This window comes from Colletes gigas, unplaced genomic scaffold (genome assembly GCF_013123115.1).
Source record: "Colletes gigas isolate AHSC1104 unplaced genomic scaffold, ASM1312311v1 Colletes_gigas_Sc00010, whole genome shotgun sequence".
Taxonomy (NCBI): Eukaryota; Metazoa; Arthropoda; class Insecta; order Hymenoptera; family Colletidae; genus Colletes; species Colletes gigas.
In genome coordinates this window covers 9,868,534-9,881,698 of record NW_025106639.1, presented here as the reverse complement: position 1 = coordinate 9,881,698, position 13,165 = coordinate 9,868,534, and the positions used below count along the sequence as shown (strand labels likewise).

Below are 13,165 nucleotides of genomic sequence, written 5' to 3'. Positions count from 1 at the left end.
CGTTGCCATTTCGTTAGAGGTTAGCCAGCCGTGGTCGGTCAAGTACTTACTAGTTAAAATTCACCAGACGGCTGATACTTGTACGCGTTAAATGAATAACAAAGAAGAATAATCGATGTCGTGTGCCCGAACAGGATGTTACAGTTGGCGCGTCATACCAGCGAGGAGACCCGTTCCAACTTCGGCCCAATCTCCGGGCTTGGCAATCCCAAGCACCAGTCGAGCAATTCCTGTTCCAATCGGGACCAGGAGCGTGACGGATCAGGAAACCTGTTCATCCCCAAGCTGGACCCACCCACGGGGTTCTCCGACGCGTTTGAGCTAAGCGAGGCCGAGTGCGATCTCGATCGCGGCCACAGTAGCCAACGAAATGTCCGTGACTTTGTAATCGCGGTGTAAATAAATGCCTAGAGCCTACGATGAACCCCTCCTCCACACGATGTTGCGCGAAACTACGAAACGAACAAAACCCCGTTCCAACCGTGTCGTTGTGAAATAGCTAAAAAAGAAATAAAAAAAAAAGGAAAAGAGAGTAAAGAAAGAAAGGAAAGATGATAAGCAAAGAAAAATAAAATGGAACAAGCCGTGGTCCGTCTTTCGTTAATTACACTAGCCAACAATACGGTCACCGAATAATGTAGGTAGGTACTTTGTTCCCACTGTGTTCGTGTTTCTGGCCTACGTTGAGGGGGAAAGTGTCAACGACCGTTGTCCTAGAAAAAACGCACCTACTGATTCGACTCGATGTGTTCTTTCAACTGCCAGTTCGTTCGAATTTCCGCGAACCCGCGACCACGCGACACCACCGTTCGCTTTCGGTATACATACATATACATATACATATACATACACGATATACATATATTTTTTCGTTCAAGGGACTCGGAGCGAATCGTGCTGTCCCTCGATCGAGGCGAGGCGAGGCGAGGCGAGGCGAGGCGAGGCAATGACTCGATCGGGATTAGCGTCCTCGAATACGTTCGAGAGATATTTATCGAACGAATATGTATATCGATTGCCGTTCCGTTCCGCTAAAGGCAACAATTATCGTATAAGAAATTTTACTCGTCCCACTCGAAGAAACAGCATTCTTTTGCTGGTTATTCAAACAACATTTTATATCCTCCGTGTCCGTTTCACGCGAAATATTTCAGTGTAAACAATAGATGAGACGAGAAAGCAACGTTCCGCTAAACGAGACTCCTGTTATAATTACTTGTAACCAAGACTCGAATCGTTTGTTTAATACGTCGATTAACGCAAATTGTCCTATCGTTAAGATTAGATTGCAGTAAGATCACGGTAAACGATTTCATTGTATCGAATGCATATCTCAGCGAGCAATACGCGATTTGTTACGTGTTTACTTGGTCTTTCAATTCCATGGATCGTTTATCAACTCGTTTTATCAATTCCATGCGTAAACGATTACTCGCACGGCACGAGTCGATGCGACCAACGTGATCGTCGCGTTGCGTCGCGTTGCGTCGCGTCGCGTCGCGTCCTCTCCAAGGAAATATGGATGCGATCGTAATCTTGTTTTCACGAGAAGTGTGTTATACGTGTATAAAGTAAAAAAGTACGAAGATATAGGGGACACGAAGAAAAGAACAAGAAAATGATTATCTCTCGTCCTTGTCGCCGGTGTCGTTTTAATAACAAGAGACTGAAGCGTTTAGTAACGAAACGTATAGCTTCAACTTACCGTTGAAAAGAAATAATTTATAAAAAAGAATATTGTCTGTAAGGTGTCTATACTACCATGCTAACTGTACGTACTTACTTGTACCTCGGCCAAACAACCGTGAACGCGGAATACGAAAAGGAAAAGAAATCATTTTACCGCGTCCTCGAAACCGCGCGTCGATTAACGATCGACGGACCGATCAGTGCTGTTGAATTGTTCGACTATCGTTGAAAGAAAAAGTAAGAAAATCCCAGCGAGTCTATACACATCCGTTGCCATCGAATCAGTTCAGTGTTTGTCGCCGATCGACCGTTCGTTTGTTCGTTCAGCAATGCGACGATGATTTTTAAGTGTCGTGTTCTCGTTACGTCGAAACCCGGGTCTATCATTCGACACCACGGGAGACACAAGAAGAGATATGGATCTGTTGACAAATCGTATACTTTATAATATATGAAAATATAATTTACCACGAAACTCGTACTATTGTGTTTTAGACGACTTTAGATTGTTTATATTCTATTTACTTTGTAAAATATACAAGACTAATTCCATCATTGGAACCTATCGTCTCGTCATTATCCTGATCGTCCCTCCCACCCTCTCCCCCTCTCTCTCTCTCTCTCTCTCTCTCTCTCTCTCTCACTGACAACCAACAAAATAAAGTAAACAGCAAGAAACGTACACGTGTACTTACATACGTCTATCTTTATGCACGTAAGTCGTAGAACGTATGACAGGCGAAAAGCTCTAGCAGCGTCGTTGAATACATAGTCCTATCGCAAACATGCCGTTGATCGATCGCGTTTTCTCTTTCTCTCGATCGTCGATGTCGATGTCGATGTCGATTCTTTTATGGAAAAGGAGCAACGCGGATAGGACACGCGGATAGGAGGCTCGCAGTTTCGAGAGAAGAAAGAAGGAAGGAAGGAAGGAAGGAAGGAAGGAAGGAAGGGGTGTGTGGACCGGTGAGGTCGAAGAGGGTTGCCGAGCATGCGCGGAACGACCGTTTCTATCAGATACTATGAGCGGTGGTGTTTACGGTGGAGGTATGTGCTACGCGGTCCGCATTTTTCACGATAAAAAACGTGGTTAACCGGTCGAGGACACTGTTAAGCGTTACGACTTTCCCGCAGACGAGGTCGGTGCTATCATTTTCGACGTTGGACATCAGAGTCTTCGCGTTGGTTATGGCGGTGAAGATACCCCAAAGGCCGAAATTCCGACCACCCTCGGGATATGGGAGGACACTATCGAAACGCCGGACGGTACTCAAACCGTCAGGAAACACTACAACATCGACGTCACGGCCATTCAAGTGCGAAAGAAGGGTACGCCTGACTCTCTGATCGTAATAGATACAAAGTTATATGCTAATTGTCACATGTTCGCCGGTTCCTTCCTTTACCTCGGGCAAAAAGACCTACGATCCTACGAGCAACATGTAAAATCTATCCGATCCGTCGTAAATTTTCCCCCAAGTGTACAGACCGCGGGTCGAACAAGACGAAACTACTCTTTATAATAACTGCATAACGTTTCAACGGTTAAACATGTACGTATCCTAATGAATTTTACCACGGTAAAGAATAAAAGAAACCGTGTTTCACGCTTCAATTAACGACATTTTCGAAATAATGTTTCAAAAATCCGAAATCTCTATTGTAGTTGTTTAAATCTCGTTCGAGTAAAAAAAAAACCGTATGCATTTAATAATATCTCGTACATGATAAGAAACATCGGGGACATTTAAAAAATTAACGATTTACTAAATCGATTTTAAAAACGACCGGTTGTTCCGTATCGTTTCACTTGGAACATGAGTAAAGATAAAACTTTTTTCATAACAATGTTATCACGCATTCGATGTGTGTGCACGATTTTAACGAAAGATATCTTGGTAAGACGGCTAGATTAGATTTTACGCCGGTCCATCGTTCTCTATCTACCTACAGAGATAGTTAGGATGTAGGTACATATGTATGTAAGTAGGTAATGTTTCGTTAAAATGGGCGCGCAATATGCAATGTTCGTTTCGATCGGTAACTCGTCGGGGTATTCGTCTAATTCGATTATTCAATTTTCCTTAGATATGGATTTGATTAGCGTAATGCAGGATGGCATGATCGAAGGTTGGGACATGTTCGAACGCCTAACAGAGTACACCTACAAGCAACGGCTGCACGCTCTTCCGGAACATCATCCGATTCTGATGACCGAATGCCCTTGGAACACTAGGCTGAAACGGGAGAAGCTGTTGGAACTTATGTTTGAAAAGTTCAATGTCCCGGCCATGTACATTTGCAAGAATGCAGTTCTGGCGGCGTACGCGAACGGCAGATCGACGGCCATGGTCGTGGACAGCGGTGCGACACACACAAGCGCGGTGCCTGTACACGATGGTTACGTAATCACTCAGGGAATCGTGAAAAGTCCGCTGGGCGGTGACTTTGTCACCATGCAATGCAGACAGTTCTTCGAGGAGAAGGAGATCGAACTGATGCCCGCGTGTCTGGTCGCCAGCAAAGGCAAATCTGGTTTTCAACGATAACCGCTTTACGAGGCAAATAGGTGTCCTTTGTGAAATGGATGTGATTCCTCGTCCGAAAATAATTCGAGAACGTGGAATAACACTTTTTCCCCATACTTTCGACAACTTTCGCTAACTTTTGCTTTCGAGGCAAATCGGTTTCTCAACGTTCACCACCAGCGGGTCCGAGTTTCAACAAAACCGTGTTCACGCGCTCTCGATCTCTACGTAGAGATCGAGAAAACACTGTGCTCCGCAACGCTTACGAATTCGATTTATGTATTTTCAGATCTGGAATCGCATTCTCTCCGATCGCACCACCGATCGATCATCCGATCGATCATCCGATCGATCATCCGATCTCGCTCGATTCTATACGTCGATCGACGTATTAACAGTTTAACAAATTCAGTTTTATGAATTCGCGCGCTGCCACGGCTAAAACGATACGGGAAAGTTTCTTGTCTTTACGAGTATTTCATCGTACGTATGTATTTCGTTTAATTTCGACAGTACTTGCATATACATACTTACTTCCACCGTCAGTACACTCACGGATACCGTTTCATCTTAGAAAAATAAACATAGCTACATTTGATCGATTACACAGACATAGTCCGGGAGAGGGAAGCACCGCGTTGGATAAGAAGAGGCGGCCCTCAACCGTCGTCTTCCTGGTTAAATTACATGGTCCGAGAGCTGTTGCAAGACTTTCAAATCAACTGCCTTCAAGTATCGGACAGTCCGTACGACGAGGACATGGCGAACGCGTTACCGATGAAACGGTACGAATTCCCGACCGGATACAACGACGATTTAGGGTCCATCAGACTGATGATACCCGAAGCGTTGTTCGACCCTAGTAACGTGAAAGGTGTCGGCGCCAGCATCCTCGGCGTTGGACCGTTGGTCACGACGAGCGTGGGTATGTGCGATATGGATATCAGACCTGTGAGTATCTTCGATTCTCGATCACGCGATAAACGATCCACCTTCGATCGGACCTTTCGAAACGCATTGTTGCTTCAGAGCTTATACGGAAGCGTCGTGGTCACCGGTGGCAATTCCTGCCTACAAGGTTTCAGCGAAAGACTGAATCGAGATTTAGCCAGCAAAACTCCTCCAGTGAGTATTTTACCTTTTATTTTATTTCCCTCGTCTGGTTTCGATACTAATGATACCTCCTATTTCACAGAGCATGAGACTGAAAATAATTAGCGCGAATAGCTCGAGCGAGCGTCGCTACGGCGCTTGGATCGGAGGATCGATTCTTAGCTCTCTTGGATCCTTTCAGCAGATGTGGCTATCGCGGCAAGAGTACGAGGAGTCAGGGAAGCTGATACTAGAACGATGCGCGTGACCTAATCGCGCGATCCTGATCCAAATCAATCAAAATTAATCATAGTTATTTTCACAAAGTGTCTAACAGCAACAGTTTTCTAACGTTTCTTTGTTGCACCGAAGGACAGTGCGATGATCTCTCGCGCGTCGAGTTATGACGCGCCGGGACTGTGACAAGCAACTGATATATCGATTAAACAATTTTTAGAAACGTGACAACTTGCTACTATTACGTGTATGTAGAGGTGGGGGCCGAAAAAGGGAGTATTCGTTCAATCGGCTAAATTCTAACGGGCCAATTCGTGGATATGGAATTTGAATGGAATTTGAATAATCGAACGAGTTCTGTACTTTGATTCTATTATAGAACAACAACTGTCGGTTCTAAATACATCCTCGGTATACACTTTGAATGAAAGGAAAAAAAAAGAAAAAAAAACACACACACACACACACACACACAAAACAATGAACAGAAACACAGTTTTTAATCGATCGAGGTACCTTTCGTTCGTTGTCTGCTTACATTCGCGTTCGCTTTGTATCCCGTTCTTGGTCTTTTGATGATAATTTCTAATAAATAAATGTTGGAACGATCGAACTTGAAAAGTCCAGCCGGAACTCCATCGACTAGAAAATCGAACGATGCACGGACGAGAGAACTCCATCGACCGAAAAGACAACTATTTTACGATCTTTCTTGATTTCTCAAGGATCATCGGATAAATCGTCTCTCTCTCTCTCTGTCCGAGCGACGTTATGCTCGGTAAACAACAGCATTACCGTGCCCGGAAGGGCACATCGAAGAAAATTCAATTACTAATATCGCGCACGCTTTTACCAGGGACCATGTGAGATGATGCTTGATCGCGTGACTATCGTTAAATACTATTTCTTTTCTAAAGATCAACTAGCTACCTACTCGACTCGGTTGTGGTAGTTTGCAAATCGCATTGTGAACCGGCATCGATAACCATCCCGCCATCGCGATCCCAATAGAATCAGCCATCGTGGCAATTCCCAACGAGATTTTCCGATCCGCTCTTGGTATCTGTTAAAAAGAGAAACGGTTACGAACCAGAAAGATTTCAAACGTAGATACACGATTCGAAAATGTCATTTAGTCTGTGATCCGTATAGAGTGTTGGTTAATAAATTTGTCAAATGATACTTTTATCCTGACCCTGAGCTAAAAAAAATACTAGGTGATATCCGTGTGATATCCAAGATCGAATAAGATTAAACACGTAAGTAGTATGTATAATAGATAGAAAGATCGATCTGTTTAGTTATCTATTCTACATATAATAGAGGCTGTTCGGTTCTGTCACATTACCTCGGTCGACATCCGATAAAACGTGTTGACGTACGCTCCACCGCCAAGGAGTCCTTCCCACAGGACAAAGACGAATACTAGCCAAATAGTTGGCATATAATAGTACAGGGTCTCGAATAACAGAACGATCACGTTGACGAACTGTAACACAAAGATGAAACGACCTCGTTATACCATAGACAGGATGATCTCGGGTATGACCGCGGGAAAACGCGATCGCGATCGTAACACCATGCATTTGCATCGACACCTCCTATAATACACATCGTTACCTGCAACACGGCCATGATCCAAATTTTGTTAATCGTGACGAAATTTACGGACGATCTTGAGACGAATACTCCTATCTGATAATCCACTTGAAGCCAACGGTACTGTTCGGCATGCGTCAACCAAATACCATCGAATTCGATTAGCTCGTACTGAAAATTAGTTTTACACGTATTTACATGTATTTCCGATAATGTATCAAGTGCCAGATCGAAGCTCGACAATGTACAATGTACGATGAACGTGCAGCTTAATAGAGGAAACGATTTAAAAAAAAAACGCGTCGTGATTTACGTGTGGTGATTTACGTGTCGTGATTTACGTGTCGTGATTTACGTGTCGTGATTTACGTGTCGTGATTTACGTGTCGGACAATCGTCCGGCGAAATATTCTTACAAATGGGTTTGCATCGAAACGGCTAGACACGTATGTAAACGAAACGAAACGTTTGATCATCGGGAAATAAACTAACAAGCAGTAACGAATTAATCGATCGATGTTTAAATGCGAACAAATGAAAGAATAGGTATTACCAATCCTTGGTTAATGAAATACTCGAAGAGATAGACGAGTCCAAGTGGAATCATATACTTCAGTAACCCCGGTACCAGATTAATCTTTTCTTTGAAGCTCTTTCTTGGAGCCTCGATGATTTGCTCCTGACTGTCGATACCGTTCTTAGTGATTGGTATACTGGACTGCGGTGGATGGACCAGAACCAACCAGAAAACGACCCCTTGTATGGCCGGTACGATTAACATAACTAATAATGTGTCTTCGTTGCTCAACCACATGGTGAGGGCGGCATAGGACAACGCGCCAATTATTCCGGCACCTCCTGTACCGGAAGACCATGTTGCAATTACCTGTCTGCGAATCAATCAATAGGATTTAATTGTCGTGCGAAAGAAAAATAATTTTCAACAAGTTTCGGGGAAATGAAACGTACGCGTAATTGCAAAAGTATAAGTCCAATACGAACAAAATTACTACTGTTCTTTATTTTCTCCTTTATACTTTTCCATTGTATGTACCTAGATTGGTTATTATCAGCTGGTAAGTCAAAATAAATACGTTTATTAATCCCGAATATTACGAGTAAAACGCTCGGAAAAAAGAAAATAAAAAAGAAATAGAAATCCGATGAAAGATTAAGCGATAAGAAATAACGATAGCTTACTTGGGATACTGATGACTATAACTCAGCAACGTAACTTCTCCCAGACCGGAAGAGAGTGACGTTAGAACAACACCCAGAATGGCGAGCCATTCGGTAGTGCTTAACGACACCACAAGGAATCCTGCAGCGGAAAATAACACACAGGTAGCCAGTCGAGCACTGTAATTAACGATTCCATTAATCGATTAGCGTTTCATACGTGGGATAATAGCGGCGTGTCCATGGAGGGACACGACTCCGGATAATCGCCGGGTAAAACGCCATAGAAACTCGTATGTACGTCAAAACGGTCTGCCATGCTCGTCCAACTAATGCTATCGAAATGCTACGCGTATTCGCGTCACAGATATAATACATACAAAGTTTGAGCGATAACTAATGTTTCGACATGTTCCGTCGCGTCGCGTCGCGTCGCGTCGCGTCGCCTCGCTCGTATTGTATTTACTATTTACAAGGCCACGAAAAGGCAAAGAAAATTATCAAAATTTCGATACCGGACGTTAAAAATTCAATCATTCGAACTGACGGTGTGTTGATTCGAAATGTTGTTTTTATAAAAATGATGTGCCAGGTAAGTACTACTGCCGAGCAGCCTGCATTATTCATTACTCTCATTGTACTCGCTTGCTTTGGTAAATATTTACGCGTATGCCACGATCAATGAAACAATATAGAAAAAGCAAATAATACATAGTACATATAATGATACTCACTTTACGTAAAACGGTAAGAAAGGTGTTACGATCTTGACGACTAGCGATGGCAGAATGTCCGCCAGTAGTATGGTGCCCGTAGAGAGCGTGTTGCAGGATCGAATTCCGGTGGTGTTCGCAGTAGCATTCGTCAGCGGTCCGTTCGAGTCCTTGATAGAAGAAACGCGGAAAAGAAGAGAGAATAAGCTATTAAAACGAGCGATCCATGATCACAGTATACATATAGTATGTATGTACATAGATATGTAAGCGGGAAAATCACCACCGATTTCTTATTATTATGTTCCTGTAATTCGGTTCCAAGTCGGAAGTTATCAGCACCGTATCTCTTTTCACGGACGTTACCACCTTGAACGTGCAGAATATTAATTTCCGTTGCTGTTAGCCGGTTACGTAACTGGTTCGCGTTGCGCTCGGTTGCGGCAAGGGGGGACAAAAGACCTCGAAGGAAGGAAGAGAAAGAGGTGTAGCGGGCGTGTGGCACGGCCCGGTCGATCCTATTATACAATGGGAATTCGCGCGCATAGATTTCCCGATGACATAACAAAAATTCCTACACGTCCGATCTACTTCGAAGCCGTAATTGAGTTTAATTGCTCGCTCCGTCTTTTGAATCACGAACAAAGATTGCGAGACAGGGCACGCGTCGTTAAACGGATAATTTTCATTATCGAGACAATACAAAATGCTTTAAACATTCGAGCAAAACGTGCATAATCTAGCCAAGATAAACCTACCATCGAACGATTACAACTTTTCCGGTTTTCCGGTTTTTAATTTACTTTTACAGAATGGTAGGTACACTACGCGTCCCGATTGCTATATGTACGTACATATTTTAGATTATTTGAAAAATACAATTAATTAAAAAATTACTCACAAAGTGTTCGTCGCGAAGAGAAACCTACGATTAATCGCACTAATATTATATGTATAGGTAATAGGATAAATAGATACAATAGCCCCGTTGTAGGTCAACAAGCTACATATTTAGATATTTACGAAAAGATGGTTGGTTCGTTGTTTGCAAAGCTCTAGAGCAAAGATCCAGGGCAAATTCTTATCTACCGTTCAACAAAAGCGACACCAACAAGAGCAACGATTCCGACTACGATAGTTTATCGATACGCGGCCTTTACCAACGGTTTTCATTGAACCGCGCATAACTCGCCGGCAATTTGAGCATCCTCGAATAACTACAAGAATCTTCTGATCATTCGTTCCGTAAAACGAGTCGGTGATTCATCTTACCGTGCAGATCGACGACACACGTCGATAAACGTGATAACGTAACGATACCCAAATACGATTACCGATGATTACGATCGACCAACTACATAATCGCGTAATTTATCTCGTAATTAGATGCGCTTTGTCTACGCACCTACTCTATCGATAGAGAACGCCGGATCATTGTTTAAATTTAAATTGTAAAACACCATCGAATATTGTACGAAAGAGAATCGAACGAACCGAACGGAACCGTTCCGTTTCTCCATTCTGGCGAACTTTTCTGCTCACTGGCGACGAAAACTGCTCCAACTTGTACTCACCGCCGTTTTACCAAACTTGCTCTCAAGGATATCGTGCGCGGCGCTAAGCATCACCACGTATCCATAATTATTGCAGAGACCAAGTATCCAAAAGGCGGCCAGATTTCGACATCGCGATCGGACGGACATCGATTCTTCGTCGAACGCAACGTTGTTGGCACAACGTTCAGGGACGACGGACAAGGATTTGCACTTTGTCATCTTTTTTTCTTCTATTTTTCTCTGTTTTGGTCCGGTTGTTTCCGAACGCGTCGTCTATTTTCTTCCTTATCTCCGTTCCACTCGTTTATCCTTTCACCAGCTACCGACCGCTTTTCAAACGGCTTCGCGTGTTTCCCTAGATCCTCTTCTTCTACCCTCCTCTTTTCCGAACGGCCCTAACCTAAACGTCGCACGCAATCCTTTTCAACAATTTTGCCGCGATCGTCTTTATTGCTCCCCCGCTCCCCTCTACGTTTCCCTCTTTTCCAAACACCAGGCACACACGACTAAAACGCGCGGGCGCACGCACGTCTCCTTTTTAATCGGATCCTTAGAACAGAGAGGAACGACAGCAGCTCGATGTTACGAACGTTGAGAAAAGTTGCGTGAGGAATCGCATCTCCGATATATTACGATATTTTATCGTTCGAACGTTTTGCGGTTCAAGCATCAGACTTTTTCAGTTACTTTCCAATCAAGTAATCATTTCCTCTAAACACGATAAACACGTGTTCTTCTTTGATCAAGTTCAAAATTAAAATCAAGTCCCTCGAGTTTGATCGAAAAAAAGATGAAGGAATGGGAAATTCTTCACAGGCGTTCACAGAAATTCGTTTCAAGGTTTCTGCAAGAGAAAATTCGTTGAAAAATGTGGGGTCGGCTCGAGCCACGAGCTGTGCAAACAACGCGGATAATGCCTTCGTCCGGCTGGACGGCGATACTACATGTGTCCTATCGAGTTCTCTCTTTTATCGAAAACGATATACAGTCGGCTTACAAGCTTCCAGAAATTTCTTTGCCGCTCTTCGAGACAGCAGCTGTTTCCTAGCCGAGCGATCGTCGACCAGAAGATTCAACTTGACCAAAGTAAACTCTTTTTTCCTTGATTCGTTGATTCGTTGATTCGTTTTTCGTCGCATCGACTTGTATGCGTGGCTCGTCGTAGGTTCGGTTTTTGTTCGGAAATTGGCCCGCGTTTGCAGGAAAGCAAACACGTGATGGAAAGTCCGATTCTCTGGTTAATCGTGGATACGGCATGGAACAAATGGTAAAAAGACACGAACAATTGTCATTTCGTTAAACAGTTCCGCCACGTGCACCATCGGCAGCTGAATTTTTCATTTTACACCCGAGTCGCTCGCTTTCTATGTTGACTTTGACGTCGACTCCGTCAATTGTACGCGTCAACCGCGATTCTTGAACAACAGCTGCCGACGCAAACGCGTTCTTTTGCGTTCATTTCTTTCAGAAACACTTACCTACCTACGATGTCGTCGAGCGAACAGATCCCGCTTAATCTTTCACGACAGAATAAATATCGTTATCGTTATCAAAGTCACGGATCGCAGCAACAGCAACAGCAACAGCAACAGCAACAGCAACAGCAACAGCAACAGTAACGAGAACGAGAAACCCGAAGTGTCGCAACTCGAAAGTACAATAACAATGAGCAATACCAACACTAAAGTGTCTTAAAGAGAAATAAATCGGTAACGGGAACGTTCACGATAATAGTAATTCGTGGATAAACAAAATTTGATGCACCGACGAATCGTAACGCTGTAAAACTGAATACAAAGTCACTTTGATCGGCAATGAGCGAACACTTTAGTTATTTTTTTTATTTTCGTTTCCTCGTTTCGTTTTCTCTTTGTCTTCGTCTTCGTCTTGGCAACTTTATTTTTCTTTTTCTACGTATAGTGTACGCGTGCTGTCCGCTATCGACGGTATCCCAGAATAAAGAGAAAATCGATCGACCGACTCGCAGCCGCGATCGTAGGTAACCGCGCGTGTTAACCGCGGCGAGTTTCAGATTCGAAATAAATAAGCTCCAGGGAAAATCAGCCAGTTATAGAGGAGCGTCGCGAGCGCGGAACGCGACTACGACCGATTCGCTTCGGTTCGACTCGCCGCGAACTCGGTAGTCGCCTAGTCGGTCAAGCTTTTAGTGTATTCTGCTCGTTCGTTCCGACATAAAAACCTTTCTTCGTTCGATTAAACTCGACAATTTGATAATTCGACGCTCTTGACACTCGAGTCGACCGATTTTTCTCCCTGCCCTTCAACCTCCACCCTCCACCCTCCACCCTCCACCCCTTACCAGAAATTACTTTGTGCTCGCAGCAATTGTACAAAACCAGCGTTTAGACTTCTCGCGTTTTGTAATTTCGAATAATAGTGAGGGTTTGCTACTACTTTAATAACGAATAGTCGAAAAAATTCTACGTATACATATACGTATAGATTTGTAGAATGTCCGTTTCGGAGAAAATGTTGCTTGCGCGTACATGTACATGTAAACGGAAGTCGGCGGCAGAGCAACACCAGGTTTCTCGGTACGAATCGTCGATTA

General features: G+C 43.6%; 3 protein-coding genes across 6 annotated transcripts; 2 read left to right on the top strand and 1 right to left on the bottom strand.

Moving 5' to 3' along the window:
* Positions 1–140: 140 nt before the first annotated feature.
* LOC122397885 (battenin) lies at positions 141–12,719 on the bottom strand. Of its 4 annotated transcripts, XM_043397350.1 has the most exons (9): positions 12,072–12,719; positions 10,612–11,827; positions 9,059–9,207; positions 8,346–8,504; positions 7,699–8,035; positions 7,167–7,316; positions 6,895–7,035; positions 6,481–6,609; positions 141–499 (listed from the first exon to the last, which is right to left on the bottom strand). In XM_043397350.1, the coding sequence occupies exons 2-9, from the start codon at positions 10,810–10,812 to the stop codon at positions 275–277; spliced, it is 1,491 nt and encodes a 496-aa protein (XP_043253285.1). In that variant the 5' UTR covers positions 10,813–11,827; positions 12,072–12,719; the 3' UTR covers positions 141–274. The 4 variants fall into 4 exon arrangements, with proteins under 4 accessions (XP_043253285.1, XP_043253284.1, XP_043253286.1 ...); XM_043397349.1 differs by having other exon boundaries at positions 10,612–12,719; XM_043397351.1 differs by lacking the exon at positions 141–499 and adding an exon at positions 3,820–3,926 and having other exon boundaries at positions 10,612–12,708.
* Positions 2,650–3,212, top strand: LOC122397891 (actin-like protein 6B). The gene is made up of 2 exons (XM_043397358.1): positions 2,650–2,736; positions 2,824–3,212. The coding sequence occupies exons 1-2, from the start codon at positions 2,712–2,714 to the stop codon at positions 3,210–3,212; spliced, it is 414 nt and encodes a 137-aa protein (XP_043253293.1). The 5' UTR covers positions 2,650–2,711.
* Positions 4,266–5,552, top strand: LOC122397889 (actin-like protein 6B). The gene is made up of 2 exons (XM_043397355.1): positions 4,266–4,700; positions 4,828–5,552. Exons 1-2 carry the CDS (start codon positions 4,634–4,636, stop codon positions 5,433–5,435), a joined length of 675 nt encoding a protein of 224 aa, XP_043253290.1. The 5' UTR covers positions 4,266–4,633; the 3' UTR covers positions 5,436–5,552.
* Positions 12,720–13,165: the final 446 nt, after the last annotated feature.